Below are 16,965 nucleotides of genomic sequence, written 5' to 3'. Positions count from 1 at the left end.
ATATTTAGAGTGTTTTAATAATAAAGAATTTTGTAGCTAAGTAGTAATCTGAAAATTAAAGCCACCAGTTTTTGCAGGATATTCCTCATGTGAACTCACTGCAGTGTTTATATAGCAACTAGTTCTTTTGAAGTTAAGCCTTGCTTAATCATTGTTATGAAATTTCCTTCAAGTGTATTATGGTTTCTGTATCTGGATCCATGACTTTCTATACTTTTCATCTTCTAAAGGATGGGGTAAGGCTCAGGATCAGATGATGTTTTGGAGACACAGTGAGCAGGCAGGCCATGCAGCTAGCCATAGCCAGGGTAAAGTACTTAAAAAGTGGTTTGATCCTAGAAGAATCTGAGTGCAAAGGGACAGTTTAACTGCTTGCCAGCAATAAAACAGGGAGTCAGTATCTGTTTACTGTAACCTCAGAGATGGAGACATATAGGTAAGCAGATGGAGGAATCAGAAGTCTATGCAAAGAAGTATATGAAAGCAGCTGTAGGATTGTCAGAATATTTCTAAGCAGACACGATCATTCAGACATCACTGGAAGGTTACTTGCTCAGATATCTAAGTAACCCTAATTAATAATGTCAACAGTTTTAAAAGCTTTGCAGCAACCTGCTTGTTGCATCAGTGAAAGTTTTGAATTGCGTAAGTGAATCCCTGCTTATGTTGAGTACACAGGTGTATGCTGGAGGCAAACTGCCTTGTAACCTAGTGTTGAATTGGATCAGCAGTGTTTCCAAAATACTTACTGCTTCTGGAGTGGTCAGGTGATGAAACATCATTTCCATGCTTTTGTTGCACAGAGGGGGCCCGAAAGAAGATGAAGGATTAAAATGTAGCAGTTTGGCAGAGTTTTGGCCAGGGCTGCCAGAATAAATCCAGGTTTTGTCTAGGGTCTGACTGACGAGTAGGCTCAGAGAGCAGTGTGACTGATGGCTCCTTCTATCTAGGTGATCCAGAGCTTCAGCAAGACCTTAAAGATAGGACCCTTATAGATGGGATCCCTGGTGGCTGTCTGGTTTTGCCTCAGAAATACTGTTTGTCAGCATACAATCAGCTGTATGTATATTTCAGGCGATTAGTTTTGTGTTTGATAATATATAAACTGGTATTTGATTTATTTCAAATATTGGGTATTGCCCTCTCGAGAAGAGGGTGCCCTTCCACCTTCAGTTCTGCTTCTTCCTTCTTGCTTAAAGCAAAAGAGTCTGGTTTTCCACCTCTTTTTCTGGGCTTGATTAGGTAATTTGCTGTTTGCTGGATTCTGCAGGAACACTTCCTCCATCATCAGAACAATATACAGAAGCTCAAATAAAATCTCTGGCATTACTGTACAGTGTCCCATTAAGTGAAACAAAGTGTAGCGCAGTGTTGAGTGGTACACTTAGAGACCAGTTTATACGTACAGAGTATGCTATATATGCTGGAAATCTGAGTTAATTCTAAGCATGGAGAAAATTTTTATAAACCAACTGAACAAACTCCCCCAGACCTCACCACTGAACCTTGTTCAGTCTATCAAGACTGAAAAGACTTCAGAATATCTTTCTGAAATGGAGAATGAAACATTTTGTCCTTGCAGAAGTGGCTCAACTTTCTCTGCACATGGAATTAGTACTGTGGGCAGTCAGACCTTTGAGAAGCAGTTGCTAACCACTTCCTCTTGCATATCAGACCTGAAAATCCAGGAAGTATGCTGGACCCAGTGCCCTGAGAACTTAGACTCTCTTCTGAGGTTTCACTAACTCAAGAATTGCTATCAGAACAAGGAAAAGCCAAAGAGCAAGTAAGAAAGTCCTATGATAGGTTCTACTTTTACCTTAGAATTGAGGCAAAAGACTCTATGTTTTGGAATGGAACTGAGTGAATTATAGACATGGGAAGGAAATTAAGAGGTAGCTAGCAGACTTAATGAGAAGGCAAATACTGATTAAGACTACTCATGAGTTCCTGCTCACCTTCTTCCTCTATACAATTCTGGCTGGGAGACCTCGACACTTCTGTGTTAGTGGAAAACTGATTTCTGAGGAAGTCCTGTTGATAACATCTCTCAGCCTGTAGGTCTTAAATTCCTTCAAATTCTTTCTCTTTTCTCTGCAAAACCCAAATTACACCACTGCAGCACCCAGGATTCCTAACCCTCCTCACAGAGGAAGCATACTGATTTAGCTGCTGTGTATAGCTACAAAGCTTTCAAACCTTTCTTTTTTCTTAGTTTATATTTGCATTGTTAGAATAAATCTTAAGTCTATGAAGGTATTTTTAAAATCTTTTGTTCCTCAGCCAAAGCATTACTGCTAGTAAAACTAATACATAAGTAAAACAGATTTTTAAATTCTGGATATAAAAATTAACCTGCTCAAGTTAGATTCATTCAAATTGGCTAGGTATGCAAAAGCTATGTAATTAAAAATTAATGAAAGCAGACAATAGACACAAGAAACCTGACAAGTAACAATAAACCTCATGAACTTAACATGCTATCATCCTGCTTAAAACCAGTAAGCAAGCCAAACAGGCAAAACAGGTTATGTTCAGGATTCTAGATTGGCTTGTTATTATGCACTAAACTTGAACTACAAGTTTATTTTAAAGCCAGTATTGGTCCTGAAAGGAGTTCCATATGTATGAATTTGCTGTTGGTTTCCGCTCAGTGCTGGTTTCTGTGTCCTTCTCCACATCCTTTCTGTGATCCTTCTTACACTGGGATTACTAGGTGTCTGTGGGTGAGGCAGCTGAGGAGGTCATGGGAGTGGGGGAGGCAGGAGATAAAGCATCTGTGGGCTATTTTTCTACTCACCGAGTCCATTGATGTTGTTTACCACACTTACCTGGGAAGTTTCCAGTGCTACTCTATACTTCAAACTAGGACAGGGAATAGGCAGCTCAGAGGTGTTAAGCCAGAGGCATGTCTGAAACAAGACACCCTTTTCTCCCAGGACATCCCTGTGCTTTGTGTCTAGGTGAAAATGTTTAGCTGAAGTATGCTTCTTCTCTTGCAGATATAGTGTGCAAATAAACCTTGAAAATGGATATCACCTGTTACCTCAGACTAGCAAGGAGCCTCACCTCTGAAAAACATATCTAGCTTTTTTCTTTTATCTGTGTATTGTGAATTCAGCTGTTCTTTCTGTAACTTGCTTATAATAGCTAAAGACACCTTATGTTGAAAAAGATGTGTAGTCTCTCCTGGAATAAAAGGAGACAGGCTGCCATTGTGTAAAATGTAGGAAATTTGTAGGTACCTATAGCATAATGTAGCTTGCTTCTTTAAATTAGATGATGAGAATCTTAAATTCTTGCATCACAGACTTTTCTGAACTCATCTCCGTCCACATGAATGAATTCACCATGGTGGTAGTTAAATGCTTTGAGAAACACACCTTTTCCCTTTTTGAGCTGCAGGTACTGGTAATGAAAATAATGAGACCAGTTTCCAGAAATACTTCCAGTATGTGTGTGGGAATGCCCAACTGCAAGGGAATTTGAAGGACTGGCAAGTTCTACACTATTGTGACAACTCCTTTCTAGTAGTAGTGCAAATCTGCATAATATTGGTCTGTTGGTTGATGACAGGTGGGCTAGTTTGATATTGTCAAGTTAGAAATGGCCCAAATCATGCATTTCTGACTGGGGAAGTTAGCTGAATGCTGTGCTGGTTCTTGCACAGTTGCCAGAGAAATCCTCTTTTTCATGCTGACACTCTGCAGCCACTACTGACAAGGACGTCAGACTAGGTGATCCCATGTCCAGTAACTACTCTGCTTTGCAGCAAGTTTGATCTGAATGCTTTCTGTCCACTGAATGTATAATCTGGTCCGTGGTCTTGGTTTAGAAGTAAACACTGAATACCTCTGAAATCTGCCCTGCAGCTGAAAACAGCAGGCCCTCTCACAACAAGTTTGTGTGACAAGGATGCTAACTACTGTGGTGGAAAAAAGCAGAGGGATATGGATGGAAAGAAGGTGAGCTTCATAGGTCTTTCACAGATCATGGAAAAATAAGTGACATCCTTCACTTACACTGAGAAGCTGATAACTTCTTTTTTTTTTTCCAAAATCTCAAGCTTTCTGTCATCACTAGTTGGAAGAGAAGAACAAAGCAAAATACCTCTTGATATTTGGATATTATGTTTACAGAAAGTCATCTCTGTGACAAAGACAACAGAAATCATAGTACAGCTCAAACTGTTTGTCATGAGTGATCTGTAAGTTGTACTATAGTATTGTTTTTTCAATCCCACATTTCATATCCTAAACATTTTCTGCTTATATCTTACAGGTAAGGCACAGAACTTCAGACCAGGTAATGGCTTTGAAGATGAACACACTGAACAGCAACAGAGCAAACATGCTGAAAGAGGTTCAACTTATGAATAGACTCTCACATCCAAACATCTTAAGGTATGCTGTCTTTTTTCTGAATCAAACAGAGAGAGAGCTTTTCTGTAGTGGAATTTTCCTGTCTCCAATTGTGGTTTTTTTTCATTTATTTTTTAATAGCTATATCTGTTGTGAATGTGTTAGGATTGGCTTCTAATTTAATAGAAGAAGGAGAGGAGAAAGAAAAAAGAGAAAAAGCTTGAGCAAATGGAAAACCCGCTTGATTTTGGTATCTGGAGTTTATCAGTAATGAGTAATTGATTTCAGAGAAAAACAGGTTGTCACATTATAAATTTATGATGAATCAATGAAATTATATAGAGTGATTTGGCTTTTCTTAATGAACTTAAATTATTGCAAATTCAACACCATTTGGTTAATACATGTTTACTAATCTTACAGATTAGCAATACAAAGTGCCATAGCTGTCTCATTTTTAGGTCTGCTTTCTAGTTTTCAGCATTTTTGTATTTTTAAATGGCATAAGATGGACTGAAGAAAAAAAAGATGGAGTTGAATTAATCTGATTTATTTGCCCTTGAAAGGAAAAAGGTAGTTCTTGTTTTCTGATAGATTAATGGAGGCAAATCCAAAATGTTTTAATGTGTGTTGTGTTATTCTTTGAGTCTTTTCTGTCTTGGTTACTTTTTTACGTTGATGTGAGAAGCATCATATGTTAGCTGAAGCCATAACATTAAGAAGTGCAAAGTTGTGATGATAGTTCACCAGATAACTGGTTCTCCTCAACTGCTGTTGGACACCTGGGATCTTGGACAGTATACCTCTTTCTGAAAAGTTCTGGAGACACAGTGAAGTTTAATTTCTTCTTCTTTGCCCAAACTGTTAAATAGTATATACATGGTACTGATTCCTAAAATCGTTTAGAATCAGCTCTTCTGATCCTTAAAATCCTGTCTCAACCTTTGTTGTGCTGTCTTTCCGTCAGTATTTATGAGGAGGCATTTGACTCTGTAGGGATTTTCTGTTAATTCATGCCTATTTTCTATTTTTTTTTCTTCTCCTTAGAAATCCAGAAAGCTGTGAATTTAGAGGAGAATTTTTACTTATAGTAAACTGTTGGTTTTAGCATGATGTATTTATTAAGTACTGTAGTAATGTGTCCATAATTAGAATTCTTTGTTTTCTGTGCTCCAAGATAAGATGAGTTCCCTGTGACTGCTCTGGCTCTCCTGTTTGCTTGTTTTTTAATGCTGTCAAGACTCTGGTGTGTTAGGTTTCAGGATCATAAATTGTGTCTTATTGTATCTACCACTTCCTTTCCCTTGGAATCCTTAGATAAGCAGTGTATCATCATCATGTGCCACTGCTTTTTTAGTTAGGTTAGTGGATTATAGGTTATAGTATAGGCTATAGGATTAGTGGTGTCATAATCATGAAGGCAGTACACTTCATTGGTTTCTATATCAACTTCGAGTTGTTTGTAAATCTTATTTAAAAAAAAAATCTATCTTTACAACCCTGTTCAACAGAAAGTTTAATTTGGGCTGGAGTGAGGGGAAGCAGGAAAGGCAAAAAAGCATTCAGTTGAAGTTTAATGTAACCCATTGAATGGAGCTATACAGGTATTTCTGAGAAAAAAAGTTATTGTGCTCAGTTCTGAGTGATTGCTGAAATTTAAATGTCTTGTGATGTCTAAGAGATCATATTGATGATTTACTGGTCTCCTCTGCCTTGGAGCCTATGAGTAATTTGAAGTCAGTGGTGGTGCACAGATGGTCCTGAAGAAAGAACCATATTATTTTGATTAATGCATGAAGCAGAAAAAGAATTTCATTTGGTCACTCAGTTATTACACAGGATTGATAGAGAAATATTTCTTTCTATGTGTTCTCCTAAGCATACATGATTGAATACATAAGAAACAAATTACTTAAATGGAAATGGCTTATCTTTGCATCATTTGTTGTGAAGAATAGGCTACATTTGTTTTATGAATTGCTTGATTTGAGGCCTCTTCAAATGGCCTTGGTTCTCTGGTAAAAATACTGGCTTTCCCTTAGGTATTAGGTAAGTACCCTTGCTGCAGGCAGCAAGGACATGTCCACAGGAAATAGAGGCGAGAAAGCTATTTAGTTTTAGTTTATCCTTTTATTGAATAATAATACATAGTAAAAACTATTAATTTTCTTTCTGTAGCAGAAAACTTGGTGGTATATTGTGTTAGTCATATGTAATTTTATTTTTGGTTTAAATCACTCACTGTAGTATTTCCTCTCCCTTTATATCTGGAGAAGATTTTGCCCTTTATAAATGTGTCTGTATATACTGTATAGATATATGAGCTTACAAACTATGGAAAAAAGGGCTGGCCACTCAGGAAGCTTAGGGATACAGTTAGGTCATGTGGGAGGGAAATTAGAGATGAAGGCACAATTGGAACTTAATCTTGCCACTTCTTTTAAGGATAACAAGTTTACAAGGATAAAAAAGATATACAGATACATCAATAGCAAAAGGAGGAGCAAGGAAAACCTCCATTCTTTGTTGGACATGGGAGGGAACATAGTTATCAAAGATGAGGAAAAGGCTGAGGTATTTAACACCTTCTTAACCTCAGTTTTCAACAGTAAGACAGGTTGTTCTGAGGACAGCTGTCTTCTGGAGCTCGTAGACAGAAAGAAGCTGAATAGCTCCCCTGTAATCCTGAAGGGAACAGTTTGTGACCTGCTGAGCTATTTGGATCCTCACAAGTCTATGGAACCAGACAGGACCCACCCCAGGGTGATGAGGGAGCTGGCGGAAGAGCTCACCAAACCTCTCTCCATCATTTACCAGCAGTCCTGGATCACTGGGGAGGTTCCGGATGATTGGAAGTTGGCAAATGTCACAGCAATCCACAAAAAGGGCCAGAAGGAGGACCCAGGAACCTACAGGCCTGTCAGCCTGACCTCAGTGCCTGGCAAGGTTATGGAGCAGATCATCCTGGGGGCAATCACACAGCACCTACAGGATGGACAGGGGATCAGACCCAGCCAGCACAGGGTTAGGAAGGGCAGGTCCTGTCTGACCCACCTGATCTCCTTTTGTGATCAGGTGAACTGCCTGGTGGATGAGGGGGAGGCTGTGGATGGAGTCTATCTGGACTTGAGCAAAGCCTTTGACACCATCTCCCATAGCATTCTCCTGGAAAAGCTGTCAGCCCAGGGCTCAGACAGGAGCACTCTGTGCTGGGTTAGGAACTGCTGAAGGCCCCCAGAGAGTGCTGATCCAATTGGTGGCTGCTCCCTAGTGGTGTCCCCAGGGATCAGTGCTGGGCCCAGTTCTGTTTAATGTCTTCATTGATGATTTAGATTAGGGGATTTGCACTAGCAGATTTGCAGACAACACCAAGCTGGGGGGGAGTGTCAATCAGCTGGAAGGCAGGAGGGCTCTGCCCTCCATGGACCTGGACAGACTGGAGAGTTGGGCTGATTCCAATGGGATGAGGTTCAACATGGCCAAGTGCCGGGTCCTGCACTTTGGCCACAACAACCCCATGGGGAGCTCCAGGCTGAGCATGGAGTAGCTGAGAGCAGCCAGGCAGGAAGGGACCTGGGAGTCTGGATTGACAGGAAGCTGAACATGAGCCAGCAGTGTGCCCAGGTGGCCAAGAAGGCCAATGGCATCCTGGCCTGTGTCAGGAACAGTGTGGCCAACAGGTCCAAGGAAGTGATTCTTCCCCTGGACTCAGCCCTGGTGAGGCCACACCTCGAGTACTGTGTCCAGTTCTGGGCCCCTCAGTTCAGGAAGGAGATTGAGGTGCTGAAGCAGGTCCAGAGAAGAGCAAGGAGGCTGTGAAGGGATCCAGCACAAGTCCTGTGAGGAAGGGCTGAGGGAGCTGGGGGTGTTCAGTCTGGAGAAGAGGAGGCTCAGGGGAGACCTCATCACTCTCTACAACTCCCTGAAAGGAGGTTGGAGCCAGGGAGGGGTTGGTCTCTTCTCCTAAGTAGCTATCAGCAGGACAAGAGGGCATGGACTTAAGCTCTGCCAGGGGAGGTTTAGGTTAGATATTAGGAAGAAATTCTTTACAGAGAGGGTGATCAGGCATTGGAATGGGCTGCCCAGGCAGGTGGCTTCTCTGTCCCTGGATGTTGTTAAAAAGAGACTGATGTGGCACTCAGTGCCATAGTGTGGTAACCACAGTGGTAGTGGATTAGGGGTTGGACTTGATGATCTCAGATGTCCTTTCCAACCCAGATCATTCTATGATTCTGTGATATATACACACATACGCATGCAAACATTTGTATTTATGTGTTGGCAACCTATAAATCCTTGATACTTGCTGAAGGGATGTAAAATATAGTTTAGGACTTATATCCCACTTTCGAAACACCATAAACATATTTGATAATTACTTCTCTAGTAAAGTGGTGAGAAGTGAAAACATCTTGTCAAGTAAGAGCAGCTGGAGTAATATTCCTGGGATGTTACAAGGAAAATGTTCCACAAAAACGTGTTCCTAGTGAAACATTTTCTGGGATAATTTTTGGAAATTTTAAGCTTGTATTAGTATTTAAAGGGAATGATTATCTTCCTAGACATTCTTTTCAGGCACTAGAGCTACCTCAGTTTGCTGTTAAATGTTATTTTCTTCACTTAATTTCTGTCCTTTGAAGTTCTTCCTCTATATTACTGAGTAAGCTGTTTTGTCACTAGCACAAGTTCAGTTATTGATTAGTCACTGGATCTTCTCCACCTACCTTGAAGGTGACTCTGATTTTACATAATATACACATCTGAGCTTTTTCATCTTCTTTAAGCACTACCAACTGTTAGTTTATGCTGTAAATAAGTTAGTTACTTGAGTGATGGTCTATTGATTGGCAGTGAAGGTACTGGTGGATTCCTAGGCTGAAATATTGAGGTCCTGTGCAGCAGTCAATTGTAGCAGGTTAATGACTGAGGCACTCTGATATCAAGTGGCTTGTAAAATTATGAAACTGGATAGATACTGGCTTTATGGCATCCAAAGTCTGCTGTCAATCTGTTTCAACACATGGAGTTCAGTCAGTTGAAGTGAAAGTCAGATTCTCTAATACTGAATTTGAGTATCCTAAAGTCTTCCATAATCTGGGGGTGGTTGATTTTGAACACCCTGATGTTTTAGTACCTAAAATTTGTAATGGAATTAGTGTTCTTTTGTCCTAGAATTTTCCCTTTGTTTATATGATCTAAGTGATGTGGAAGACAAGAGATTCATCTTCCTGGTATATTTGATAGCTAATCATTGTTATTCTTTGGATTATTACAAAAACTATCCCTTTGTCAGTGCTCCAAAATACACAGCAACATTTTACAAGCTATCTGTTCTGATGTGCCCACAGTTAACTTCAAGATGTTATAGCAAAGATTCTTTTGTTTTTGCCATCAATTGCATTGATGTGAATAATAAATATTGCTATTTGAAACTGCTTTTGCTTCTGTACTGTCCATATCAACACATTTTTACAGTTACAGATGCCTTTTGAGGTTTTAATCCTAGCCTGCAATTACTGAAGTGTGAGTTTGTCAGTACTTGCTCACTTTCATCCATTCCTTAGTAGAAATTACCTAGAAATATGTCTGTGTTCTTACTGTACTACTTACACTTCTGTACTACTTTAGAAGATGGGAGTTATGTCACTGTGTATTTGTTTCCTTGCTTCTAATACTTGATGAACTAGGTTGTTAGGCTTTAAAAATAATTTGCAGTGCTGGGATTGGAGTGAAATGCAAACTTTAAATGTCCTTGCTCATTTCAGTATTTCTGTGCTCAAGTTCTGCACATGGACAGCTATATAGATCCAGCTTGATCAAAAGACTGATCTAAGTGAAGACCTTAGTTTTTACTTTCCCAGTCCCCAGTAAGCATACCATCCCTGTGGTATCACAAAGATTCTAGTGGTCAAATACATACATATAAATATAAAAAAAAAACCCAAAACATTTTCTAATACATTTCTTATCAAGAAGATGAGAAAATACCATCTACTGAAGGGCTTATTTTGGCAGACATTGAGCCTTTTTGTCGGTCTGTTAACAATACTTTGGGATAGAAGACTCAAGCTCTTGCAGCTCCATTGTCACAGTGGTGAAAAGTAAGGGGATTTAGATATGTTTTGGGATTTCCTCTTGCTTCCGGTTTCAATTAGCAGAGGTGATTCCAGAGGCAGAGTAGATTTTAACTGTAATGTGTAACTTCCTGTTCAGTCAGTGTCTGGTGATTATAAGCTATGTTTGAATTTTTTCTTTTTTTTTTGGTGGTGGTTTTTCCTTTTTCCCCCCAGGGACCAGCTTAGGAACATTTTAGGAGCGGATAGGGCAAAAGCAGGCTAATGGTGTTCATGGAATGCTCTGCTCTGTGTGCCCTCAACCCTCTCTCTTAGCATCTCCTATCATCAACTCACACCTGCATGCAAACTGAACATGAAGGACGAAAATGTTTTTCTGCCTCTGATCTACACTTCTCTTGTCTGGGGTGTGGGATGTGCTGGCTTTATCACATTTTCCCTGAAGGCAGATGGTAAGAGCTGGAGTGGAAAAGCGAGCTGGGGTTCTGGTTTGCACTATGCAATGTTTACTGTAGCCACTTTAATACAGGTTGGCTGATAAAAGGTAAGACTGTAATTGCTGGCTTTAGGGTAACCAGAGGTTAGGAGCATTTCTTCACTTCCTTGTGTCTCATTAAGCTCATTGCTGTTCAAGTCTTGGGTTAGATCTGGTACCAGAGTTATGAAAGGTCTGGCGCATGCTTGTAGATGTTTTTCACTGCCTTGACACTTCTCTAAAGGCGGATGTGCTGCCACAGTCATTGTTCTTACCCAAATCAAAGTAAGAAATAGGGCTGGAAATGACTCAACAAATCTCTGTGTCTTAGGCTGGGAGTCTTAGGGCTGCAGCCTGAGAGACCTGATACATTCTCGTTCTGATTATGTCTTACAGGTGTGTTGTTCTTGTTTTCACAAATGAAGTGGTGTGCTAAAATACCTTCTCCATCTCCTGTGCTGTCTCTTAAATTAGTGTATCTTCAATTTTGAGATCAAATTTCAGTCTTTAATATCATACTGTTTGTATGAAAAAGTATTTATTTGATCTGTACCTTGGAGATTTCCTTTAAAACATTCTGTACACAGAAAGCCTTAGCTCATGTCCTAAGTGCTCTCATGGGAGCACTTGGAGATACTGCCCTGTGTTAGGGAGTGAGCATGCAGGCAGATGGACTCATTGATTAAATCCATCTTCTTGTGTGCATCTACACACAGCAGTAAGCAAGCAGTCTGCATACAACATGAACTTCTTTCAAGGAGAATTTTATTTCATCTCTTTTCAGACAAATCTAGTACCCTGGGAACATAATACCTTTTTTTTATGTCTGCAATTCACCCTGTCAAACATTCCATTTTGTGAAATAATTTGTGACTGACTTTGTTACAATAGGCAGGATGGCTTTTGTCTTTTAACATCTTTTGTCTCTTATTGAGCATTACTTTTAACAGAAAAGAAAAATAATTCTCTGTATAATGTGGTTATCAAAAATGAGTGTTTTATAAATGCTGTGCACAACACAGAAGAAGAGAAGCTTTATGTGTTGTGCATTATATGTTACAGAAGGGATAGATGAAGTGCCTTACCTCTTCTGTCTTGAGTCAAAATGCAGGTGTAGAAAACTGAAAATACATTTTTTTAATCTGGCATTGTGCCTAAAACATTAAGGAAAGTCTTAATGTAGACTTAATATTCTTACCCTCTTTGTTCTCCAACAGTCAGTGCAATGAAATAATCATCTGTCTTTTCACCTTGCTTCTCTTTGTGTTCCTGAGCTAATACTACAGACTCTTGCATTGGTATGTTTGCTTTGTTTCTTATTTTTAATATTATTATCAAACTGCTGATTTTTCTCATACAAGCAGTAGATTTCAGAGAGCATCTATTTACTATGTTGGACTGTAGCTGTACCAGGTTGATCCACGGAGCAGGAACATGTCCTAGTTATTTTAATGGGAAGCATGTGTTCAATGTCTAGATGTCCACGGTGGCTGCTGTATAATCTGGATATTACTTCTGCTTGATTTATCAAGGAGGCAAAGATTGCCAGCTGAGACTGCAGTTTTTAGTTTCCCCCTTGCTGTCCAGAATTTTTTCCCGTATAGGCAGGCTGAGCCAAAATCAGTTTGGGCAACTGCTGTTAACAGTCTAAGGAATATCCAGAGAACCTTCTATTGGTCTTGTCTAGGAGGACAGGTATTCCAGATCAATTGAGGAATAACCTGGTTTATTGAGACTTCCAACATCTGAATATCACTGACGTTGATTAGAAAGCATCTTGTGGTGGAAATGTGCTGCTTCTAAAGCAGGGTGGACTCAAATAGCATCCTTCATATTTGCAGCATCTGGGGAAACTTTTCCAGCCACTGGTTATAATTTCAGAAGTGCTTCAGCTCTTCTGATAAGGTCAGATACACACTGTATTGAAAACAAACCTCCTTATATCTGCAAATGAGCTGCTGTTTTGTGGCTGACTGTCTCACTGAAGCTTCACCCAACTAGAAATGCTTATAGGAAGTGTAACCTTTGGCTGACAGGACACTCTGCTGAAGTTCACCTACAAGCACATTTTGGCTCTGGAGACAGCACGTCTGGCCAACAGGAGTAATCTCAGCTGTGCTGGGCCACATCTCAGCTTCCTATCCACAGAGCTTGGAATCTTGTCTGCGGCAATCTCAGAAATTGAAATCTTATGTTATGTCTTGCTTGGTAACTCTATTTCCTGGTAGCAGCTGTTATTATCTTTTAGTGAAAATGCTTACAGTGTTTTGTAGCAGTACTTGGCATAACCAGGGGGCTTATTATTGCTCGATACAGCAGCTAAGAAGCAGTTTTCCAGGAATTCGGACCACTAGAGGTCTGTTGTATCAATCTATTTTCCAGAGTCTGAAAACTGAGATTCTTGACACAAAGCTTAAATGGTTTCAGTATGCTGCTTTTAAACTCATTAATTCTGTCTTTATCAGTGTATCTGGTTTCTTCTTTCCTACAGAATAATTTCTAAATATGTGAGGCTTATAAATGTGTCTTTATGCCCATCTTTTCTTCTATGAGATCATGATATTGAGCTTTGTTTTTAATTCCTGATTTCAAGTTAGAAATGTATGTCTGTTTCCCAGTAGAAATCCTAAATGCTTAAGAATTTGTGAACACTTACTCCTGGTAACTAGAGCCAGTATGTTTTTTTGCCTGAAGTGTAGGTTCACAAAGGTAATGAATATGTTTCCTTTGAGACTTCCTTTGAAAAAAACAGGTGAGCAGAAAAGTTCTGCCTGTCTGAGTGATAGAGGTGTTTTTTCTGTTTGGTAATGATGAGAAAAGAAATTTAATTGTGCCAAAATTTAGATAAATTTTTAATTACTTTCTTGTTTTAGAATTAATTTAAATACAATGAGTTACTAATTTGAAAGTAATGTAATTCACCTTCACAAGCAAGAGTTGATGTGCAGATGAAAACATTATTTTTTTTAATTAATGTTTTTGAATGAAAATACTGCAGTAGGGGGTTAATGTTGTGTTCTTATCATGTTTCATAAAAGAGAAAATAACACCTTGAAAAGTTCCCTGATAGTAGAACTGATATATCAGGTGTGGTTGTTTTGGGTTTCTTCCCCCTCTTTTTTTCTTTTTTTGTTTTTCTCTTTACCTTTTTTCTTGTGATTAAGGCTACTAATACCATGCTGATAGCTCCGGAGACTTTCGGAATGTATTAAGGAAGAAGAAATGTGTATCTGCTCTGGAGAAGTCTGGATTTCTTAGTTTCAGAAGCTTTATTTGTCAGCTTATTTTTTACAAAATTGTTCATGGGCAATTGCTGTACCAAGTGAAAGTCAGAAACAGGAATATTTTGGGTAGATGGTGTATCTACATGAACCCTGTTCCCTTTCCTCAGAATACCTGGCTGTGCCCTGTTGTTCTTCTTTAAACAAGAGAAATTTGATTTTCACTGTCTCTCAAAATAAAATTTGCAAGTTTAATTTGGGTGATATTATTTGAGGTGAGAGCTGGCAATAGACATAAGTACAAGTCCTGCTTCCCCTTGGTTATAAAAACAGATTTCCACAGCTCAGCTTAAGCAAAGGACCTTACTTATGTTATTTCTCTTTGGCTGCTTGTAATTTACCAGTCAGCTGTTAGACAAGAGAACAGTAAGGATCATTCATTTCTCCAAAAGCAGCTTAGCTGAACTAGTACTATGTGTGTCTTGCATCATTTTCTTTTTAAATTCAGAAGTGTTTGAGGATATAAAAGGTCCTTTCCCTTAACATTGTTTCCAGCAAGATTCCTAATGCATTTAACAAAATAATGTATTTCTATCCCTTGCTTGCAAAGGGGAAATGTCTGAACATTGTGGAAATGACAGAGAATGTGGTTTTTGTGTTGTTTTTTTCTTTTAAGACAAAATCTAAATTATATAATTGAAAATCAGCAATTCTAAAAAGAATCAATACTTTTACTGTACAGAGAGGGCTCTGAAGCGTGTGCAATTTTATTTTACTGAACTTTCTTATGGAAGATGCTTACCATTAATATTAATTTGCATTTTGTCACTTTCAAGTTAAGGTTGAATGGTGGTAAAAATGAGCTTTAAATTGTTCCTCACATGCTAAATGTGTGGCAGTTCTCTGTTGCTTCCCAGAGGAATCAAGGGTGACAGTTACTACTGCTAACAGCAGGAGTCTGAACCTTGTGCAGTGTAGGTAACTTCTGTGGAATGTGTGTATACTGGATACTATTGGAACTGGCTTCAATCCATGTGTTGGAAATAGGGGTTGGTGAGGAGAAATAAACTGCATATATGTTGGGAATGGGATAGGAAGAAACATGTTTATGCTTCAGGAGCGAAGTGCAAAGGGAAGTAGTTTTCTATTTATGCAGACCAATAGTGGATTGCTTGGCTTAAATTTCCTTAAAACAGAACTCTGAGGCTGTTCTTTTCTGTGTAAATCATTATACATTGGCCTTTGCTTATATAATTAGTGACTTTCTGTCTTCAGTGTGAGCTGTCTCCTGTGTTCTCTTGGAACCTCCAATTCAAATTATATTGTAGTGTAGACACATGATTTTGTTCTATTTTGTGCTGAGATGTTTAAATAATCAACCTCGAGGTATGCAGTATCTGAGGCAGATTTTTCTCTTTCTTTATCCTTTCTTGGCATATCTAGTACTTCTTACTTAATTTCATTAGAGGAGAAAAAAAGAGGGCGGGGAAAAAAGCCCAAAACACTTTTTTCTTGTTTCTTGTAGGTTTATGGGTGTCTGTGTGCATCAAGGACAGCTGCACGCACTTACTGAGGTAAGACTATTTCATGATGTACATACTCAATATTAAATAGTTCTTAGGCCAGATTCTGCAGCTGTTGTTCACCTTGAGTGATAGTTTCCTTTAAGGTGAGCAGTGAGTTACTCACATGGTACATGCTACATGGTGGGAAGATTGCAGAATCAGGCCTCAGAACTGTAAAGCATTTATAACCCTTAAATGTTTTTTTCATCAGAAGTTCATACTTGGCTGAAAAAGATATCACTGTAGGAACATAAAATTTCATTGATAATATTTTAAATGAGACATGTAGATTACCACTGACCTGCCCCCTCAATGTTATTTGTTTCAGTGACATTGCATTGTGTTTAAGTTGTCTTTATACTAAAGCTGTGTGCACATTTCACATCTGAATCCAAGTAGTTTCAGCTGGGTGATACTAGTGTGTTCAGTCCCTACCACATTTATATTTGTATTAACACTGCTTTATCTTTGGTCTAATGAAAAGGAGTTCTTTCATTGCCCAAATGAACCCTGGAGAAGATACAGGTATCAAATGAGAAACTGACATTTCCATTCATGTGAATCTTCCTACCAAGTTTTACTGGGTTTTTTGTTTATTCTCCCAGTAAACTGCTCAGGAAAAACAAGAAGGGAGTATTCTCTTGTTAGGAATTGCACTGACTGTTTTGAATAAACTCAACAAAGAGTTTTTCCTGCTGCTTTAGTTTGAATACAGATTGAGGGGAAAGTTATATTTTGTAAAGTTAATGTTCATTTATTACATCCATTTTTGTAGGAACAACTTAATTAAAAGATTAACCCATTCACATCCCTAAAGACAAGCATATTATTAACAATTAAAACAGACTCCTGATATATGCTTGCCAAGAACTACTGTAAAATAAGATTGGATAGCTGTATGCCAATTATGAGAATATGTGTGACCATCACTTTCTGTAACTTTATTATGCAGCTCTGAGGCAAAGATGGAATATTTGGGCAGTGAATTTTGTTACCTTCTGGGGTGACAATTCTGCAGTTCCTAGTTCTTCTCACTATTAGAGTGATGCACAGCAGCTCTCAGTGGCTCAGTGTAAGAGCAAAGGTAAAGACACTTTGAGAAATTTCAAGCTATGTGAGGGGTTCTTTAATATGAGAGGGACAGTTTATATGTGCTCAGTAGAGGAAATGTTCCCAAGATTTGGCATTAAGTCCTTTAGGCAGGATTTTCTAACATAGTTGCCAATTTCTTTTGGACCTCTGATCAATTAAACCAAGGAGGTTTTAAGG

At 38.9% G+C, this 16,965-nt stretch overlaps 1 protein-coding gene across 1 annotated transcript in view; it reads left to right on the top strand.

The window, feature by feature from the left end:
- TESK2 (testis associated actin remodelling kinase 2) overlaps positions 1-16,965 on the top strand; it is an 81,998-nt gene that overhangs the window by 21,891 nt on the left and 43,142 nt on the right. Inside the window, exons 3-4 of the mRNA XM_030455581.1 lie at positions 4,282-4,403; positions 15,657-15,705. Of these exons, the coding sequence (XP_030311441.1) occupies positions 4,282-4,403; positions 15,657-15,705 (171 nt within the window). The remainder of the gene's footprint in view (positions 1-4,281; positions 4,404-15,656; positions 15,706-16,965) is intronic.

The sequence above is a fragment of the Calypte anna genome, chromosome 8 (assembly GCF_003957555.1).
Source record: "Calypte anna isolate BGI_N300 chromosome 8, bCalAnn1_v1.p, whole genome shotgun sequence".
NCBI lineage: Eukaryota > Metazoa > Chordata > Aves > Apodiformes > Trochilidae > Calypte > Calypte anna.
Note: the sequence above shows the minus strand (reverse complement) of the source record. Positions and strands in the feature narration are given on the sequence as shown.